This window comes from Rhamphochromis longiceps, linkage group LG13 (assembly GCF_057381845.1).
Source record: "Rhamphochromis longiceps isolate RC_006_pf linkage group LG13, R_longiceps_female_GT1.1, whole genome shotgun sequence".
Classification (NCBI taxonomy): Eukaryota; Metazoa; Chordata; class Actinopteri; order Cichliformes; family Cichlidae; genus Rhamphochromis; species Rhamphochromis longiceps.
In genome coordinates, this window is record NC_140569.1 from 19,501,982 (window position 1) to 19,522,595 (window position 20,614).

At 40.2% G+C, this 20,614-nt stretch overlaps 3 protein-coding genes across 4 annotated transcripts; all 3 read left to right on the top strand.

Moving 5' to 3' along the window:
* Window positions 1-808: 808 nt before the first annotated feature.
* LOC146655724 (sphingomyelin synthase-related protein 1-like) lies at window positions 809-7,688 on the top strand. 2 transcript variants are annotated; one of them, XM_085428286.1, is made up of 6 exons: window positions 809-952; window positions 3,162-3,785; window positions 3,953-4,048; window positions 4,137-4,254; window positions 4,431-4,581; window positions 5,437-7,688. In XM_085428286.1, the coding sequence occupies exons 2-6, from the start codon at window positions 3,166-3,168 to the stop codon at window positions 5,739-5,741; spliced, it is 1,290 nt and encodes a 429-aa protein (XP_085284412.1). In that variant the 5' UTR covers window positions 809-952; window positions 3,162-3,165; the 3' UTR covers window positions 5,742-7,688. The 2 variants fall into 2 exon arrangements, with proteins under 2 accessions (XP_085284412.1, XP_085284413.1); XM_085428287.1 differs by having other exon boundaries at window positions 820-952; window positions 3,165-3,785.
* A 252-nt stretch (window positions 7,689-7,940) lies between these two features.
* LOC146655725 (beta-microseminoprotein-like) lies at window positions 7,941-10,015 on the top strand. Its single transcript, XM_085428289.1, has 4 exons — window positions 7,941-7,968; window positions 9,152-9,257; window positions 9,501-9,603; window positions 9,824-10,015. Exons 1-4 carry the CDS (start codon window positions 7,966-7,968, stop codon window positions 9,942-9,944), a joined length of 333 nt encoding a protein of 110 aa, XP_085284415.1. The 5' UTR covers window positions 7,941-7,965; the 3' UTR covers window positions 9,945-10,015.
* Window positions 10,016-15,048: 5,033 nt separating this feature from the next.
* Window positions 15,049-16,389, top strand: npy4r (neuropeptide Y receptor Y4). The gene has a single exon (XM_085427677.1). It carries the CDS (start codon window positions 15,049-15,051, stop codon window positions 16,387-16,389), a length of 1,341 nt encoding a protein of 446 aa, XP_085283803.1.
* Window positions 16,390-20,614: the final 4,225 nt, after the last annotated feature.

Sequence of the window (20,614 nt, forward strand, 5' to 3'; positions counted from 1 at the left end):
AAGAAAGGTGTGTTATCGTGTGTTATCCATGCTCTTCTGCATATCTTGGTCATAATGAGAATTCCCAGCAGCTTAAAGCAGTTAGTCCAGAGGCATTTTCACTCTGAGATCTGCCATTCACTGAATAGTTTCTGTTTTTTGGGCCATTCTATGTAAACCTTAAAGACAGTTATGCAAGAAAATCCCAGTAAGTCAGCCATTTCTGAAATACTCAGACCAGACCAGCAACAATGCCACATTTAGAGACTTTTAAATCACCCTTATTCCCCATTCTGATGCTTTAGTAGGTACCATGTCTGCATACATAAATGCAGTTTTATTGTAATCTCTAATAAGCATTTGCTTAGTGAATGATGGCACATGTTTTTAACATTATAGGTTTAGTTTGTATTAACTTTTCTTCCTACTTTCCTCTACATAATGATGCTTTCACGGCTAAAAGAGTAACAAGATTTACTGCCGCAGTCGTCTTGACACTAATATTCAATGCCCCAAAATGACAATGAAAACAGCTCATTTCATCAATGATTTGTTGCTAAAACGATAGCACACTCTTCACTTATACATAGCTTAAGTTCATGCATGAGATATTGATGTATAACATAACCTCATATAAAAAAGTTTGAATGTTATAAAGGGGGGGAAATGAATGCCAAGGCAAGAATGACAATACTGTTTTAAGAACGAAAACCACAATAAAACAGTCAAAGTTGACGGATTATAGAAATCCCAGGCTTTCCAAGTGTAACCAGCAGATGTCAGTGTCCTTTGAGCTGAAGTCTCGCAGGAAGCATCCTGCTCCTCTTGGCTGCTTTTTGTTTGCTGTTGCCTCTTCCTGTTTGTTGTTGCTTAGTAGTCCGAAGCATGTTGGCTGTGAAATACTCCTATGAGCGGTGGAGTAAACAGACGGCTCATCCGCACCTTGTAGCAGCGCAGTGACAGTGGATGTTTGGTAAGTGAGACGATCATTGGTTATAATAAAGTGGACTTCCTGTGACGTGTTTGCTCTAAGTTGAACATTTTTGTTCATGTGAAGAAAGTTGCTGAGCTAGTAGTGAAATGTTGCAATCTGACGTTACATTGTAGCCTCTGCGGTGAAAAGACACTATGAGCTCTTTGTTGAGCTGCCTCTGTCTCTCTCACACACTGAAGGGCTTTCTCTCGCTCTCTCTCTCTCACACACACACACACACACACACACACACACTGAGCTGTGTCCTACTGCCTGACTGTGACTCACTGTAAGCCAGCCAAACAAGCTGACATGGCACTTTTATATCCCAAGTAGCTGCGGGATGTTGCCAGTAAAATCTCGAGGCTAGTTAAAAATAACTTATTTCTCTTTGAGGGAGCAGATCTGCACACGCCTCGGTGAGTGAGCTGCTTGTAGGTTTCAGGGATTTTCATCAGCGGTGACTTTCAGTGCCAAACTGAACCAGTGTCAGAGGAGTGATGTCATACTAGGTGTGGCTGTCAGGCTGAAGGCGGAATTCAGAAACCACCAACAAAAGCTTTGAGGCTAGAATCTAGTATTTAGGCTGTTTTATTTTTAAATCAATTAATCTTGTCATAAATGTTTAGCTGTTAAAATGTCAGAATATATTACGAAAAAATGTACAGCACGTTCCAGAAACTCTACCAGATTTTCTGCTTCTTAGAGGGATTGTTTGATGAATTTTGTCAGTTAATTTTTTGCTGCTTGATCAGCTAATCATTCAATCAGTCAGCTCCATAATGAGCCTGTTTAACATCATGATAAAAAAGAATTATTCCTGGATTTTCTCGGTTTGGTTCAGTACAAAATAAAAATTTCAAGGCTGTATATAGTGTCGACTCAGCAGGCAGGCCATCGGTACAGTACTACAGCCGTGTTGGTTGAACTTGTAGACCTTTGGAGTACGAGTGGAGCTGTACAGTGGTGAGCTTGTCAGAAGTTCAAAGGGCAGAAATGAGCGAACTGCAAAGCAAAGATTGATTATAGTCTCCTGTGGTTTTTTTTAGTGACTCACTGTTTTGGGGTTTTGAATTCCTGCTTTAGGTGGGACACTCTGTCCTGGCTAAAGCAGGACAAAGTGCTAACGTACAGTCACTGACCTGAACACAGATGAGGCAAAACCAGCTAAGCAGGCTGCAGCGTGCACTGCAGAGTTTCACTAAATAAGAGCACAAGCAGGCAGCCAACCCCTCGGCTAATTAACCCTGCACTTACTGATTAAAAATGATGACTTTTTAATTGTTAAAGTGACCAAAAATGTGAAAACTGTAAAATACGGCAATAACAATTTGCCTTGACCTTGAAAGGACTCATTTTGTCCATCTAACAATCTCTAAATTATCAAAGTGGCTTCAATTCTGGGACGGCTGGATTACAAATCCCAGTTTTGGAGAAGTCATGATGGATATGCTTATCTGTGACAAAAATAACAGACCTCTAACCCATATATTTACTAAAGAAACAATAAATTTGTTGAAATTTGCTCTCATTTAGTTTTACTTTGGTTACTATACTGTTTTGTTTGAGATGCTGCTGTGCCTGATGCTGTTTTGTTTTTTGTTTTTTTTTAAATCAAATTTCATGCCAAAAAAGAAAAAAAAACATGAATGGTTTGGAGAATAAAGAAGCTACTTTCAGCTGCTCTGTCATTCATAACGGGTCGCCACAGCGGGCTTTTCCGCATATTTAATTTGGCAGATCTACACCCCAGATGATCTTCTGGATGAACCAAAGAGATTCATGACTCTTCCCGGGGATCAAACCAGCGATCTCTCGCTTGTTATTCGAATGTATAAACCGCTACACTGTGGAGAATAAGCAGCAAACTTATGAATAATTTATATAACTGCAGCGCTGTATGATATGAACAGCGGGGAAAGTGCTCGTGTTAATTTTCATGCAAATTGAGTAGAAGTGTCAGTGGGTGAGCTTCAGGCAGTTTTGCATTAAAAGAATGGCACTGAACAGTTATGAAATCAAGTGATCAAAATGCAGAGGAGGACGTGGCACTTAATTATCAAGCTTTAGAGAATTGTTAACAGCACCCTTTGATCAGTCAGAACATCAGTGTGTGTGCGTGTGCATACTTCTTTTCTCTGCCGCTGTAATTTCAGTTATTTTTTTATCTGTCATACCCCACGTTACTTAACAGTGTTTGTTTCTGCAGCAGCATGGCACTGTCGGAAGATGATGTGAGTGCCTGGAGCTGTAAGCAGGTGGCCCAGTGGCTGAAGGAAGAAGGTTTTGGGCAGTACGTGGAGCTACTGTGCACACAGCACCGCCTGGACGGCCTCAGTCTGCTGGCTCTGACTGAGGCCGACCTGAGGGGTCCTCCTCTGGGCCTCACGGTGCTGGGAGACATCAAAAGGCTAACCATAGCCCTCCGCCAGCTCCAGAGAAAAAACCAGGCCCAGCTAGAGGAGCTGGGCCTCTCACCTTCGGACAGTCTTCCCGCCGGGCTCTCCACAGGCACTACTGGGGTCAAGTGGAGCTGCGATGGAGCTGACGGGTGTAATGGAGGTGATCGCTTGTGTAACGGGACTGAGCTGCGGTCAAGGAACAGCAATAGATCTGGATACAGCTCAGGAGAGGTGCTGTGTCACACACACTCCAACGGGAGGTGTAGGCAGCACTTAGCTGGTAGATTGGACCCAGAGGTTTGGAAAACAGTCATCAGTTCCATATATGTTTTTCTTGTTTTTGGATTCACATCTTTTGTCATGGTCATCGTACATGAGCGCGTCCCTGACATGAGGACATACCCACCGCTGCCTGATATATTCCTGGACAGGTACAAGCTTGCATATTTTATATGTTTTGCATATTTTGCACTGATAAGTATCTATATGGTGGTTCCAGGGATTGTTGAGCAACGTAAGCTCCATAGTTCACGTACACATTGAGCTGCACTCATATCTTATCTGCTTTCTGATATGCATGTTTTTGTACTCTTAACAGTGTACCCAGAATTCCTTGGGCTTTTGCCATGGCTGAAGCTTGTGGTCTCATCTTATGTTACATGTTTCTGTTGATCCTGCTCCTTCACAAACACAGGTAGCCCATAGGTCCCGTTTCTGCAGTTTGCACATTCCTAGCTGCTGCCATCACATTACGCTGAGTTGGGCGTGCGTCTGTGTTTCAGGTCCATCCTCTTCAGACGGCTGTGTTCTTTAATGGGAACGGTGTTTTTGCTTCGTTGCTGCACCATGTTTGCCACCTCGCTTTCTGTGCCAGGGCAGCACCTGAAGTGTGCCAGCAAGGTGGGAAGTGCAAATCATTTTTCCTCCTGGAGTTTTTTTTATTTTTATTCTCATTGCTGTTGGCAGTGTTACAGTTCAGTTGATCACTCAGCTGTACTGCGGTGATAACTAATAAACAGCTGCCACTGTGATTCACAGCATGACTAATTACTGGAGGGGTTTTTTTTGTCCCTCAGACATATGGTGACACCTGGGGAAAGATACAGAGGGCTCTAACAATCTGGAGTGGATTTGGGATGACTCTGACAGGCGTGCAAACCTGTGGAGACTACATGTTCAGTGGGCACACTGTTGTCATCACGATGCTCAACTTCTTTGTGACTGAATGTGAGGATTAATTATTTTGTTCGGCTTTCAATGAGTTTAGTGAGAGTGTACTTTCTTGTTAGGTCTTGTATTTTTACTAGTAGGAAAGAAATGATGTGATTATAATTAAGGAAAGTACACCTTCTTTTAACTCTAAGGTTTTATGTATTGGGACTTAATTTTTTTTATAAATCACCTGTTCCTCAGCAGGTCTTAAATTCCCTTAAATACACCTCATGTCATTATTTATTTAACAATAGATAAGCCAAAATGCAGAAGTAATGCATAAAACAACTAAGCACAGGCTTACCTCTGTCATAGGAATCAAGACCACAAGTAGAAACAAGTGTAAGTAATATCTGATCATCAGCAAGTGTGAGCACCTCTATCACAGTAGAGGTTTGCAGCGGCTGTTTGTTGATTTGGAGCATTTAGACAAGTGTTAACACAATGCCAAACATGAAATGTATCAGAAACAGTTGTTTCTGCCCATCAGTCTGGGAGCAGTTAAAGTCCATTTCCAAACTATTTGAAGTCCATCAATCAGAAAAAGACCGAACAAGTATGGCTTGTTTGGAAGAGTTGCCACGAGACTCTTCTCCCTAAAAAGAACATGGCATTAATGTTAAGCTTTGAAAACTTCCTTTCAACAAACCACAAAACCTCTGGAAAAATGTCTTTTGGATAGAGAAGACCAAAGTGGATATGTCTGGACAAAATGCACAGTGGCACATTTGGCAACAACAAAGTATATCAGCACAAATATCTCATACCAGCTGTCCAGCTCAAAATAAACTAGTACCAAGGATGTCTGCAAGCTTTGGATATACATAAAATACACTGAGCATGTCTTATAATTATGTTTCCTAATTGCAGATACTCCACGAACATGGAATCTGATTCACACCATATCTTGGGTGTTAAACCTGTTTGGGATTTTCTTCATCCTGGCTGCTCACGAGCACTACTCCATCGACGTGTTCATCGCCTTCTACATCACCACCCGCCTCTTCCTCTACTATCACACCTTAGCTAACACTCGTGCCTACCAGCATAGCCGAAGGGCACGCATTTGGTTCCCCATGTTCTCCTTTTTTGAGTGTAACGTGAATGGACCCGTCCCCAACCAGTATCACTGGCCCTTCAGTAAACCGGCCTTCATGAAAACTCTGATTGGATAAAGTTGAAGTTACAGTAGTGGAAACATGCATGGGACTCTAATGTGAATGCCTTAGTGAAAAAACTTGATAATTTATTATACAAAAAAACTTAAAAACATGTTCTCTTTGATTAATTTCTCTGATAAAAGTGACAGTTGTGGAACAATACTTTCTTACATGTTAGATTAGCTGTCAATATAGAAGTTAGCTAACTTCTATGTTGACATTTAGCTAAGCTTAGCACATGGACTGGAAACCGGGGTATAGTTGACCAGGGTCTGTTTAAGGGTACACTACCAGCACATTTGAAATGATAAACTCTTTTATAAACATCAAGTTTTAGTAATACTGATGTTTTGATATTTGTTGTTTGGATTTTTATTTTTTAATTTTTTAACTTTGGATAAATGTCGTTGGTTGTTTCTGGTCTTTACGCTAAGCTAAGCTATGCTGTCTGGCTGCTAACTATAGAGGTTTCTCACAGGACAACAGATTTCTCACCATGTTGGACATGATACAACCACCAGTTGCTAAGAAAAATACATTCACCCTGTGATTGCCGTGGTTGCAAGAAGATCATTGTAAACGTCTGTAGTTAGCATGGAAGATACCAACTAAAGTGGAAATACTCTCTTACTAACCACTGAGTGGTAGTGAAACTTGGAAAAAGTGTAGCGCAAACCAGAAATGGAGATTGTCTCCAAAATAAAAGCTGTTTCTCACAGTTTACAATGTTATTTTTAAAACTCAACTTCTGCTTTCACTTTAAAGTCAAATAGTCTCTGTTTGTTGGACTTCTCACAGTTTAACTACTTTTTGGAGAGCAGTTGGTGAGTGATTGCAGACAAGTTGCTGTTTTCATGCTACGTAACTATGGGGAATCAAAATAATCTCAAAGAGGTTTTTGCCAACCAGTAGGGGATTACTCGTTTTTCCCTAGTAACTGGTGGGGGTCGGGTCACTGAATGTTCTCTACACCTGTGAGAGTGGGGCCTTATTTACTTGGCCTATATTGTCACATGTCCAAAATGGCAAAAGTTAACATCACGTGGTTAGCGGTCACATGACTCCAAAAAGTCAGTTTCATATGTACATTATATCAGACGCTGAATAAGTGTTTGTCTCAAAATGTTGAGCAGTACCTTTAAATGTAATTGCACACTGCCAAAGGAAAAGAATGAGATTTATTTGTTGGCTAAGCGATGCAGGTACATTTATTTTCTTTGAAGATTTGCCTTTAAATGATCACTTTTGTCATTCTTAGCTTCTGCTTTGGGTTTGTTTACTGTTCGGTGGTGGTTTGGGTTTTTGGTGGTACTTGATAATTACAGCAGAAATCTAATGAGATAGCTGTGGGTTGATACTGTAGTTGTGCCTCTTCGGGAGTTGAGGTGGTGATGCCTCAGAGCTCAGGCTTTGCTGCAAACATATCTGACACCTGTTGGATAGCTGCTACCAAAGGAGCACTCGTTTCTTTAGATGTGCAAAAAAAAAAAAAAAATCCTCTGCACTAACATAAAAAATGTCTTTTATTTCACTTGCACTAAGATGAACTCACCACTGACATAGAGCTCCCTATATTCAGAGTTAAACTCAATAAAGTATGTGAATATTCATTGCAAAAAATGTATATTTTGCACATTAAACCTTATATGTGTAATTGTTTCTTTATCCCAGTTTGATACTCTGTCATGGTTTTCTACGATTTTTTTTTGATTTTTTATTTTTTTTTTACTGATTGTTAAGTGGTGACTGTAGAAACATGGAGATATCATCTGTTGCCTATAAAGCTTTAAAAACAGTTTGTTTTTTTTTAAGCAAAGGTTCAAAAGTGCAGTGTCTGATCCAAACTTTTATCTCTTTAACTGTTTACAACGTGTATCGTTTATCGATGCAAGTAATCAATCTCTGCCTTTTGGCTCAGGAATAAAAGTTGCTAGACAAGGAAAATAATTTTTGTTTTTCTGACTAATTATTTCACAGCTGCTTTTTCACTGTGCTTGAGTTTGATTCGTGAGAAGAAACAAACCATTTCTATCGCTGGTGAAAATGTTGTTTTTGATATGCAGTTTCAACATAACCTGCTGGTCTTCTCCACCTTAAAACAAATATTTGATAAAAAACGTTCATCACTGTTTAAATATTATCATAATGATATACATGGGAGTCACACCTTAATAAAATCCGTGACTACCGAATTTTCACACACAGTTTTTCTGTTGGCTGGGATACATCATAACTGAGGATGGTACGTATTTTACACTTTCTTTTATATATTCTCTAATCACAGCTATTTTTTAAAATAACTTTCAGTATAAATGTAAATATGAATAGTTATGAGATTTCAATCACGTAATTGTTGTCAGAGTGTATATATTTCACAAACTCAGTTCCAAAAATGTTATAAAATGTAAAAGAAAACAGATTTTTAAATCTCATAAACCCATGTTTTATTCACCATAGAATATGTAAATCATACCAGTGTTTAAAAAGAGAAAATTTAACATTTTTTAAAATTAATTTAATGGTACCAAAGCTTCCCTGTTTATCTCTGTGTTGCATCCACTCTTTTTTTTAACTATAGTCCACAAAAATATTTCTTGATCGACCAAAAGTTTGGTTCACTTTGTCCTTTTTAAATAAGCTTTGGCTCAGAGAAGATGGTGGCTTTTCATCATCATGTTCATATATGGCTTCTTCTTTGTATGATAGAGCTTTAAGTGGCATTTGTGGATGACACAGTTAACTTTGTACAGTGATTTCTGGAAGTGTTTTTTTTTTTTTGAGCCCATGCAGGGATTTCCGTGACAGATTCATCCTTGTTCTTAATCTCGTCCTGCCTGATGGACCAAAGATCAAACGTCCAGAATTCGTTTTCAGCCGTATCTCCTGCGCACAGAGATTTCTGCAGATGCTCTGAATCTTTGGATGATGTTTTGTGCTGTAGATGATGAAATATTCAAAGTCTTTGCAGTTTATGTTGGGTCACATTATTCTGAAATTCTTCCACAATTTGTAGAGGCAGATTTTTGCAGATTGGTAAACCTCTGCTCAGTCCTGTTGCTAACCTGTTGCCAATGAACCTAATTACAAATCTTTGACTTTCTTTTTAGTAATTGTACCTACTTTTTTTTTTAGATGTGGTACTGTCAATTCAGATTCAAAATAAGCTCATAATTTTCATGAATTAGTAAAATATCTTAGTTTAAACACTGAGTTTATGACACCTGCAAATCATTCTGCTTTTTCAGAATTATATTTTATATTTACACACGCCTCGGGTTATGTAAGATATAAGGTACAACTGTGTATACACTGTGTCAACTGAACAGAATAGTTGTTAGTCGAAGCAGTAGTTGGCCATTTCCTGTCATGTTAAAGGTCTTAAAAGGATAGAAATTACTTTAGTATGAAATGTGTTTCTCTTTCAGTCCTCTCTACATGTGTTTGTCTGTCTGCTGGGGCTCGTTGTGCTCTGTCACTCTCAATGCTTCTTCGAGGAGTTAGAGGTCAAAGATCCAAATAACCCTCCAAAAGGTGAGTCACATGAGACCTTTCTTGTACAGATACAATACTGCAGCAGTGCAGCAGGACACTGGGTGTGGGGGAAAGGTTTCTCTGTCATGATTTACAGATATTAGACATTTATTCCACATCTAATCCCTTAACCACACCTATGCATACACTAATAGATGCTTAAACACAAGTAAGGAGTGCCTCTGAGTAAGTAAGTCAACAACTCCTTTGAGTTGAGCTGTGTTTTCATTTCTTTACATGTAGGGTGTGTGGATAAGGATGGAGAGCTGCATGATTTTGACTCTGCATGGGTGAGAGACTGCATGGACTGCTCTTGTACAAGCGAGGGTTTGAGCTGCTGTACCAAGTAAGACTTCCACATTATTGTTTTTTTTTTAATCATTAAGGCATTTTTTCTTTAAACAAATAAACCTCTTTTCTCTCAGCTTTCTTACTCGTAGGACTGTGATAAGTTCTCTTTTTAGGCTTTAACAATGATAACTTCCAATTTTAGAGTTACTAAATGAACAAAACCCCTGAGATTGTTTTTGATTATTATTGTTTCTTTTTTTCTTTTTGTATCATAGGATCCCCGATGCAAACACTGTAGATGTTCCTGAGGAGTGTGAGCTGGTTGTGAATGAGAAGGCCTGCTCTGTTAAGGTGGTGATGAAGTCTGACAATGAAAAAGAGTGCAGCCCTATCTGAATACACTCTAAAGGCGACTAAAATCCAGACTGGGTCTAGATTATGACATTAAATTACCAATGAACAAAGATGACCACTTTATCAAACTTGCTCTTCATCAATAAATTCGGTTCAACTCTGCTTCCTGAGTCTTCAGTGTCTTCTTGTCAGCACTTGCAGCTGGTTTCATTTTCAGGATGCAACTGAATAAATTCACCACTGTGTGACAGCAGAGCACGGTCCTCAGAGGGTCTTTGGCACCTGAAGGGGCTCTAAGCACAATTATAGCTGTGCTCCTCTCGCTGCTGCCTCTGACACAATCGCTTTGGTTGTTATAGTGCACAGCTTCTTCTCCAACTCTAATCCCTGAGGATTCACACCTGTTCAGAGCATCATTTTCTCTCATCCTGGCTTCACTGAAACTCATTTTTCAGCTAAACCATCACGTGAGTCCTTTATCTTTCTTTTTTTTAAACACGCAATATTGATGTATTGAATGGATTCATCATCTTTGTCGAGGGAAATCAGTATTGATTAGGATTCAATCAGCTATGAAATGAATGCTGTATTGTTTCTAGACTGTCAGCTTGCAGTGTCCAGAGACTGTAAGCAGGTGTAATGTAGGTCTCTCCTTCTACAAATATCTTTTCAATTATACAGTCTAACAAAAGCATCTGACAGCACGCATGTCTGGTGGTATTTATCCAAAAGAAAACACAAACAGGGGAACAACATTGCATTCATATTTCGTGTTCTTTGTTGAAATATAAAGAGAACCACATTGTGAAAGTATTTGTAGTAGATTTGAGAGGTGTCACCCACAATCCCTGACACCTCCAGCAGATAACAAGGCTTAGCTCAGGTTGAGCACACTGCACAGTGCCTGCTGCCGTTACCCTGATTATCACCGGCACAAGGCAATATGAAAGAAAATAGTCTCTGAGCAGCTGTATCGATTGCACACACATATTGGACTATTCTTTTGGATTTAGGAAATTTTTAGAATCTAGTAAGTGGCTGTACTGGTAAGAAGTGAAGCAGAAACACAACCTGTGATTGCAGAGGGGTAATTGAAAGACTGGGCTTTTTTTGTTTTTCAGTCAAGCATATATCTTTATTTTCATTTTCAAATGCATTTTACCTGCAGTACAGATTCATTACACGCAAAAAACAAACAAACCCCAAATCGTTCATCCCTTTGGAATAGCACATGTCAGACCTTTATAATCAAGTGCAGTGTTCAGCTATAATAAACTATTTTTCATTTCTCAGAAATATTACCTTTATATGACACTACCCTCAGCACTCTTTAGCAGGTAGATTAAGTGCAAGATTGCTGCTTAAAAGGTATATGTGGAATCCACCTTTCACTGCACAGTACAATGTCTTTTTAAAAATAAAAAAGTGAAGCTTCTCCAAGGAAAATTACAGCCTTGCCTTCATTTCTGTTTCATCTATTTTCTCTGAGATGGAGGGCACTTTTTGAGGCAAAGATAAGAATAATATGACGGGTCAAGTGGAGACAGGTCACAGTGTTCCTTACCATGCAGAGACTTAGCGCTGCAGTGTGTCCAACACACTAACACAACTACTTGATGTATGTGTTCCCCACAGCATCGCACAATTGCAGCATTAGCGGTTTAAAAATGGCTGTTGGTTTTCAATATTTCCTTTTCTTACTACTGCTGTACATGGTTTCTACTCACTGTTGCAGTTATTTGTTGCATGTAGTTACCGGTGACATTACACTTGCCTTTCCTCACCGAACAAAGGATGATCGATGCTGTGCCACCCTGCCTGCAGCTCACTCAACACACTGACACAGTAGGTTAGTAATGATGCAGGGTGAAGTGACTGATAGCAAAGTGTGTGCGCTGTTAATGGAAAGTGACAGTCTCGTTTTCTTATGGTTTTCATGGCACATAGCAGAGGTTCCAGGGAAGATGGCTACAGTCCATTTTTAGGATCATGACAATGTCATACCCTTTCATTAAAATAAATGAATCTAAGTCTGTGTATTCATAATCATTTTGATATCATTAGCTTTTTATGTTCAGTCTTGAGACCTGACTGTTGATTTTTGGACAAGGAATTGCAGCAATTATTAGTGTGAGGCCAAGTCGCTTACAAAAGAATGTAATTATCACCTTTTATCACCTGTACTCAAAGTCTTTTGTTATTTAAACTGTGAAAGCACTTCATATTTTCTTCCTTTTTATATAGGTGTCATTCTTACATGAGGACTGCAGTCAACCTGATATCTAAGACAAAGATAAATCTAGATGTTTAATAATTATAATGTTCAACATCTGGATTTAAAGTGTGGAGGATCGTCGTTGGTCCTGACAGTTTGTCTCCACCACGTGCATTTTTTCTGCACGTTTTTCAGTCATCTGTCTCACAGGACTGACAGAACACATACTCTCTTATCTTCACCAACTCACCTGTCTACACAAGCACAGCTTCTGTTGTATTTTATCAAGTCTATTTTGCCTTTTGTAATGTACAAACATTCACTGGCCACTTTGTTAGGTACAGTGGTTCAACTGCTTGTTAACACAAATATAATCAGCTGTCACATGGACGCTAGTTAATATAGATATGAAGTTCAACCTTAGCATTAGAATGGGATGATTTAAAGTACTTTGAATGTCGCATGATTGTTGCTGATATAAGGGTTGGTTTGATTGTGTCAGAAACTGCTTGGATTATCCTACACAACTGTCTCTACAGTTTTCAGAGAACAGCCCAAAAAAGCCTGGGCTAAAATGTCGTATTGATGCCAAAAGTCAAAGGAGTATGGCCAGATTGCCAAGGGCAACGGTAACTCTAATAACCGCTCTTTATGACAGAGCTATGCAGAAGAGCATCTCTAAACACATTACCTGTCAAGCCTTGAAGCGTATAGGCCAGGGGTAGGGAACCCGAGAGCCAGTGTCCTGCAGGTTTTAGATGTGTCCTTAATCCAACACAGCTGGTCTAAATGGCTAAATTACCTCTTCAACATGTCTTGAAGTCTCCAGAGGCCTGGTGATGAACTAATCATTTGATTCAGACGTGTTGATCAAGGGTGAGATCTAAAACCTGCAGGACACCGGCTCTCGAGGCCTGGAGTTCCCTACCCCTGGTATAGGCAGTAGCAGAAGACCACACTAGATGCCACTCCTGTCAGCTAAGAAGAGGAATGCAAGGAATCTTCTTAGCTGACATTTCACACGAGCTAACCAGAAGTGGACAGGAAAAGACTGGAAAAACGTTGCTTGGTCTGATGAAAAAAATTTGATGGGTCAGAATTTTGCATAATAATGACTTGGGGGATATTTTTTTGTACACTCTGGGCCTCTTTATACCAACTGAACATCATTTAAATAGTACAGCCTACCCGAGTATTGTTGATGATCATGTTTTTTATGACCATATTGCATCTATACTCAGATGGCTGCTTACAGCAGAAATATGCATCATTTCAGAAATAGAGCACCTTTGGGATGTGGTGGAATGGAAGATAAACGCACAGCCAAAAAATCTGCACCAACTGTGTGACTCTATCATGTTAATTTGGACCAAAACTCTGAGGAATTTTTCCAGCACTTTGTTGAATCTCTGCCATGAAGAATTAATGCATTCCAAAGGCAAACGGGGGACCAACCTTGTACTGGCAAAGCGTAACTAATAAATGAGGCCAGTGAATGTAATACTACTTGTTTAGTGGGATCTGAGGACTTCCAAAATGTCAGGTAATATACGACTCAGTAGTGGGCCTGAATGAATCTTGTGTAGACACAGATTGACCATAAAGTGACTGCAATGACTCACACAGACCATCCATTACTCGCAGTCCTGATATCCTTGCTACACCAAAGAGCCCCTACGAATTTGAAGTCAGCAAACTAGCCAATGAGTCATCATAGTGTTTAGGATTTCTGCTCTGGGGACCCATGAATGTTAGTAAAACATTTCATAGTAACGCACTCATCCATTTTCTTTTGCTTACCAACCCCTGGACAGGTTCTCAGTCTGTCGCAGGGCTAACAAAGAGACAGACAAACATGTTCTCATCACTTAGATTCACCATTTAACCTAACCTGACTAACTGCATGTCTTTGGACTGTGGGAGGAAGCCGGAGTACCCGTGCAGACACAGGAGAACATAAAAAACTCCACACAGAAAGGCCTCAGCCTGAACCCGCAACCTTCTTGCCTTGAAGCAACAGTGCTAACCACTGTTCCACCCAGGAGCGTAATTTCCAGGGGGGTTAGAGGGGTTATGACCCCCCAATAATGTGGCTCAAGAGTTGGGAGTTCGCCTTGTAATTTGAAGGTTGCCGGTTCGAGCCCCGGCTTGGACAGTCTTGGTCGTTGTGTCCTTGGGCAAGACATTTCACCCGTTGCCTACTGGTGGTGGTCAGAGGGCCCGGTGGCGCCAGTGTCCAGCAGCCTCGCCTCTGTCAGTGCGCCCCAGGGTGGCTGTGGCTACAATGTAGCTGCCATCACCAGTGTGTGAATGTGTGTGTGAATGGGTGGATGACTGGATATAAAAGCGCTTTGGGGTCCTTAGGGACTAGTAAAGCGCTATATAAATACAGGCCATTTACCATAATCAGATGCAACCAATATAACCCCCCCACCACCACCAATAAAATTATGAATTACCTTGCATAAATAGGCTGATTTTCTTTACTCATTTCAGGTATTACCAGCAATATAGTAGCATATTTAATCATCTGGGAATTTACCCAGATTTATTTATTTATTTAGACAGAGATCTTGCTGTCTTGCCCCCCCCCCTCCCCCCCAATGTTCAGCACAAAGCTACGCTGATGGTTCCACCCCATCAAACATTTATTGTACATATAATTGAACTTCCTTCAACTCTATCAGGCACTAATTCCTCACACATGTAGTTTCTATTTTTTTAGAAACAGGATCAGCTTAGTTCTCCTTCATTTATAGCAACAGTATCACTCCTACATACACACATTAATTGACTTCTATAGTATAAGAGCAGTAGAATAAATGCATTTCATGAATCTGTGATTTCTCTCTTTGTTTCAGATGCATGTTTTCAGAGGGCTGGGATGGACAGTTTGATCCATGGTGCTGGTGACACTTCAGTCTTGGTGAGATGTCCTTGAGTGGCAACACAACCCAGTCTTCTTTGTCAGCGTCACCTTTTCCTTTGATCTTCAACAGCTCCACCCCTCCACAATCCTCAGCTTGGGAGAAAGAGCGAGCCAGCCATGGGTCTGTACAGGACTGGCCAGGGAATGAGACCCAGCTCCTCTCAGACTTCGCCATTCTGGAGCATGATGAGCAGTGCCACATGTCTCCTGTTCTGACAGCATGCCTTGTAGCCTGGTACAGTGTTACAATGGTGCTAGGGTTGGTGGGCAACATTGGCCTCATTTGCATCATTGCCCGCCGCAGAGAAAAGGTCAATGTCACCAGCATTTTCATCTGCAACCTGTCATTCTCTGACATTCTGGTATGTGTCTTCTGCCTCCCCTTCACTGTCATATACACAATCATGGACCACTGGGTGTTTGGCTCGCTGTTATGTCGCCTGGTGCCGTTCATCCAGTGTGTCTCTGTGAGTGTGTCAGTGCTGTCTCTAGTGTTTATCGCCTTAGAAAGGCACCAGCTTATCATTAACCCCTCTGGATGGAAACCAAGTGTTCCTCAGGCCTACATGGCAATTGTTCTCATTTGGATACTGGCCTGCTTCACATCTTTGCCTTTCTTAGCCTTTCAGCTGCTCACAAATGAGCCCTATACCAATGTAATCCTGCCCGTGTCATCGGTACATGACCAAGATTTTCCTCATGCTTATCTCAACACATCTCCTACTCATACATACAAAAACCTGTCTGCGCTTCAAAATTCATACCGTTCCCTCTTTTCTTACGTCCCCACCTCTTCACATATGGAAGCCTGTGTGGAGCACTGGCCATCCCAGGGTCACAGGGTCGCTTACACCACATGGCTTCTGCTGTTCCAGTACTGTGGGCCACTGTTTTTGGTCCTGCTCTGTTATGTTAGAGTTATTGTGCGGCTCCGTCACCGCAAAGAAATGTTGGACCGCGCCCGGACCCCCGAGTGCCAGCGCATGACCCACAGCCGCCGGATCAACATCATGCTGGTTGCTCTCATAACAGTCTTTGCCCTTTGCTGGCTTCCGCTCACCATCTTCAACGTGGTGTCAGACTGGAACCAGGAGGCTCTGCCCGTCTGTCACCACAACCTGCTGTTCTCCCTCTGCCACCTGCTGGCCATGTCCTCCACCTGCATTAACCCCGTCATCTACGGATTCCTGAACTCCAACTTTAGGCAAGAGGTGAGCGAGGTGCTCCTACACTGCCGCTGTTTCCCACTAGAGGAAGAGTGTGAGCAATATCCCATGTCCACTGTGCACATTGAAGTGTCCCATACCTCTGTGCCTCTAACCTGCAGGAGCAACTCTGTGTGACACTGATGCTTCAGCCTAAAGGATCCTTCTTACGTAAACTGTACAGTTGTAAGACAAACTGTTGCTGTTTGTTCTTACTTTAATGTCAATAGATCCATTTAAAAAGCAGCTTAAAGCTATTTATTGTAAATTTATATGTTTAAAAAAAAAGTTCACCACAAGTTTATGTAAAAAAAAATCTATGTTTTGTGTTAAATAAATATTAACTGAACTTAAACTAGGACGAAACTGTACTTTTGTATGATACCAGTATGTAACATAACATGGTGCAATCAGTCAGCCCAGCAAGTCATTGAAGCCTTGTTTCCACAACTTTGGCTCAACTCAACTTTGCTATACTCAGTTTCTCATTTCCACCTCAATGTGCATGGGGTCGTTATAACAACGTCATTGTTATCTGACAAAGACAACAACGATGGAGGACATCGAAAGAGTGGTATAAGTCTATAAGTCTATGGGTTTTTCTCAGACTTGGAAACCACGGTGTTGGTTTTTGTTGCTGGGTTTCACCTTTCCATTTGCACCTAATGACAAACCCTAAAAACAAGGTCGAGTCCAGTCAAACAGGTACTTGTAGAAAACAGGCATTAGTCATTGACGCATTACTATGAAACAGATTCCCAAAGTGTGGGCTGGAGCCACAATAGGCTGCGAGTGTACTACAGGTACAGAAATTCCGTAAAATGGATTTATTTATTTAAAAAGTGAATAAAAATGATAAGATGCGGTTAGTTTGTTATATTACTTATTAATCCAACCTATATTTGCTTCTCTTGTATTGAAGTTTATATCCCAGTAGCAGGTGGGTCCCATATTGACCATAGTATTTTACGTATGACTTGGTAACTTTAGCAATTTCTAGCCAAAAGCCTGTTTATGTTTTTTGAATAACATTTTCAAGGAAATACATCTCTTTTTATTGTATTTTAATTGAAGTGAAATTTTAAAATGGGTGTGCCCCATGGGATCTTCTAGTTTTTAATTGGGCTGAAGCACTCTTGACTTTGGGAATCGCTGCTATAAACAATGGTGGTGCGGAAAAAGCAAAACTTTTTGAGGAATTTAAAGTAAGGGTTAAAAGAAATATCACGTCAAAAGAAATGCACAACACCTAAGAAAAAAATCTCAACACACCCACTGGTAAAATGCTGCCTGCAGTGGTGAAAATTGTAGTCAACATTTGCATAACAAAAAATACCTTTAAAGTGCAACGTTTTGTCAGTGGTTTAAAGTGAAGTGTTTCATACCGTGTCTTACTATGAGCAAACTGCAACTATAAAGACACTGAAAAAGGAGGTGCATTTAATCTTAACTGTTGCTTTTTCAGAATTTCATGCTTCATGCCATATACTATCTTACTGTATCCTGTTATTATGACATAAATCCAGCGGGTGTTAGCTTAACTGTGACTTATAGAATTACTGCCAGTTAAACATTTTAACACTTTAAATTTATGCTGGAATCATAGAACAAATCCATATTACAGTATTATCAACACCTACAGTGGTGACCAGAGATAAAGGGAAAACAGAATGAAAGAGTGGAGGACCATAGTAAATGCCGATATATTTATAAGGCATGAGTGGTCATTTGACAGGTATTGCAATGTTTTAGAAGGACCAGTGTGGTTGGGGTTGTTCAGTTCAGGTGTCTCAATGAGCCATCAGACACCAAGAATAGTCATTATTCGTTTTATTTTTTGCACCTGTTTTCTGTGACATGTCAAAACCTTTGCTGAATCATATTAGTTGTTTATTAAGTATAAAACATGTGTGACCATACTGTGGCCTTCAGACTCACCGGACCTCAAACCAACAAAATGCCTAAAGTAAACTTTGAAGTGATGTGTTACACGGTGGGACGGAATGCCTCTCATAAGGATTCTACTCATCCTTCCATACACTTTCAGAGACTGTGAACTGTTCAGAGACTGTTTGTAACAGAGATTGTTTCAGAGACTGTGCTACCAGTTGTGGTGGTAGCACAGGCCCTAAATATAAATGTTCATTTCATTTATCGTGGAACTGCACGGTGTGCCATTTTGAGACATATTAGACGCTTATGTAACAAACTGTTTTATGAGAGACCCCCTGCCGTTGTATTTCACGTATTTCAGTACAATTCAGTCTTTTATATTCATAGTATCAACCCTGTGAAATTTCTGTCTTAGCTTTCATGGTGAATAAAACACAAGGAGGGTTTTGTTCTGTGATTGAAGTGACAAATAAAACTGAAACTTACTAACTTATATACATTGTTAAATTGCAGGCCTTAATTTATTTTTGATGGGTTCAGTAAATATTGAAATGCTTGGACATCAAATGTGCATGGGCATGATTTAAACTACATCAAAATGTGTTAAATAACTTGTTTCGTTGAGGCAGTATGTTTATGTTGTTGCAGTAAGTGCTAAGTTTTGCCTGCATGTGGATTACTTAAACGTGTCTTATCTAGAGACTTACTTATGTGTGAATTTAATAAATTTATATTCCTTGAAAGCGTCACAACTAATATCTCAAATAAATGTCTGTTTTAACTTCGACTACATTGCCAAAAGTATTAACTCGCCCCTTGTGATGATTGATTTCAGGTGATCCAAACACTTCCGTGGCCACAGGTGTATAAATTCAAGCACCTTGGCATGCAGACTGCTTCTACAAACATTTGTGAAAGAATGGGTCACTCTCAAGAGCTCACTGAAACTCAGCATGGTACTGTGATAGGATCCCACCAGTGCAGCAAGTCCAGCTACTAAATATTCCACAGTCAGCTGTTAGTGGTATTATAACAAAGTGTAAGGGATTGGGAATGACAGCAACTCAAAATGGTAGGCCACAGAGCTGAGTCAACGGACACTAAGGCACATAGTGCACAAACGTCGCCAACTTTCTGCAGAGTCAGTCCCTACAGGCCTCTAAACTTCATGTGGCCTTACGATTAGCTCAAAAACATTGTGTAGAGGGCTTCATGGAATGGGTTTTCATAGCTGAGCAGCTGCATCCAAGCCTTACATAACCAAGTGCAATGCAAAGTGTCAGTGTAAAACATGCCACTGGACTCTAGAGCAGTGGAGATGTGTTTTCTGGAGTGACAAATCACGCTTCTCCATCTGCCAATCGGATGGTGGAGTCTAGGTTTGGCAGTTGCCATGAGAACAGTACTTGTTTGCATTGTGTCAAGTGTAAAATCTGGTTGAGGGGGGGTGTATGGTGTAAAGTTGTTTTTTGGGAGTTGGGATCGGCCCCTTAGTTAAAGGAACTCTAAACGGTTCAGCATACCAAGACTTTTTGGACAATTTCATTCTCATACCTTTGTGGGAACAAACTGGTTCAACCTGGCTGCACACCAGTGCACAAAGCGAAGGATTAGCGAGTTTGGTGTGGAAGAACTTGACTGGCCTGTCCTGACCACAACCCAGCAAAGCACATTTGAGATGAATTAGTGCAGAGGCTGCAAACCAGCACTTCTTGTCCAACATCATTGTCTGACCTCACAGATGCACTTCTGGAGTCTGCAGATTTCTGAATGTTCAGAAATCCCAATAAATACACTCCTAAACCTTAGGGAAAGCCTTCCCAGAAGAGTTGACGGTATTATAGCTGCAATCATATTAAACCCTATGGATTAAGAGGAGGATGTCACTAAAATTCATAAGCATGTCAATGCAGATAAGCCAACATAGTGTAGATCATGTGTCATGAATTTATATGTAATTCACCTGCAAGCTGCTTTTTAAAACAATCTTTCTATTATTTATTGTCTTTATTTATCTTCCTTGTTAGTTTTCAATTTTGTGATTAAATATATTAATTGTTAAAAAGATTTTTTTGTTTCTTTTATTTCATCAAACTTATTTATTTTTGCATTATACTTACGAGTGTACATAAACAACCAACACAATAAACAAAAAAGCAGTAACTTACAAAATCTGATGGCTACCTTTTCTTTGCGCATATCAAGTAAAATTAACTGATTGTTGAATTAATTAATTTATTTTTTTAATTAGGCAGGCTAAATCGTGAGTTTTCTTCATGGAGCAAAACAGCAAGTGGCACAAACTCATACTTTGTATCATAACGGTACCGCATAACACTCGTCTTCTTTGGATTAGCAGTATATTTTCAGCGTTTGCAGAGCTTAACCGAATAAAAACTGTGATTAAAGGACACACGCGGTTTAGTAAACCCTTTGTAGGGGCCCTACCACATTCCTTTCTAGACCGGAA

What these genes read in the sequence shown, in the direction of transcription:
- LOC146655724 (XM_085428286.1), top strand. Translation starts at nt 3,166, where the DNA reads ATGGCACTGTCGGAAGATGATGTGAGTGCCTGGAGCTGTAAGCAGGTG. An exon ending in CCTGATATATTCCTGGACAG is followed by an intron (nt 3,786 to 3,952) that starts GTACAAGCTTGC and finishes TACTCTTAACAG; the next exon opens with TGTACCCAGAATTCCTTGGG. An exon ending in CTGCTCCTTCACAAACACAG is followed by an intron (nt 4,049 to 4,136) that starts GTAGCCCATAGG and finishes TCTGTGTTTCAG; the next exon opens with GTCCATCCTCTTCAGACGGC.
- LOC146655725 (XM_085428289.1), top strand. An exon ending in TCCAAATAACCCTCCAAAAG is followed by an intron (nt 9,258 to 9,500) that starts GTGAGTCACATG and finishes CTTTACATGTAG; the next exon opens with GGTGTGTGGATAAGGATGGA. An exon ending in GGTTTGAGCTGCTGTACCAA is followed by an intron (nt 9,604 to 9,823) that starts GTAAGACTTCCA and finishes TTTGTATCATAG; the next exon opens with GATCCCCGATGCAAACACTG.
- npy4r (XM_085427677.1), top strand. Translation starts at nt 15,049, where the DNA reads ATGTCCTTGAGTGGCAACACAACCCAGTCTTCTTTGTCAGCGTCACCT.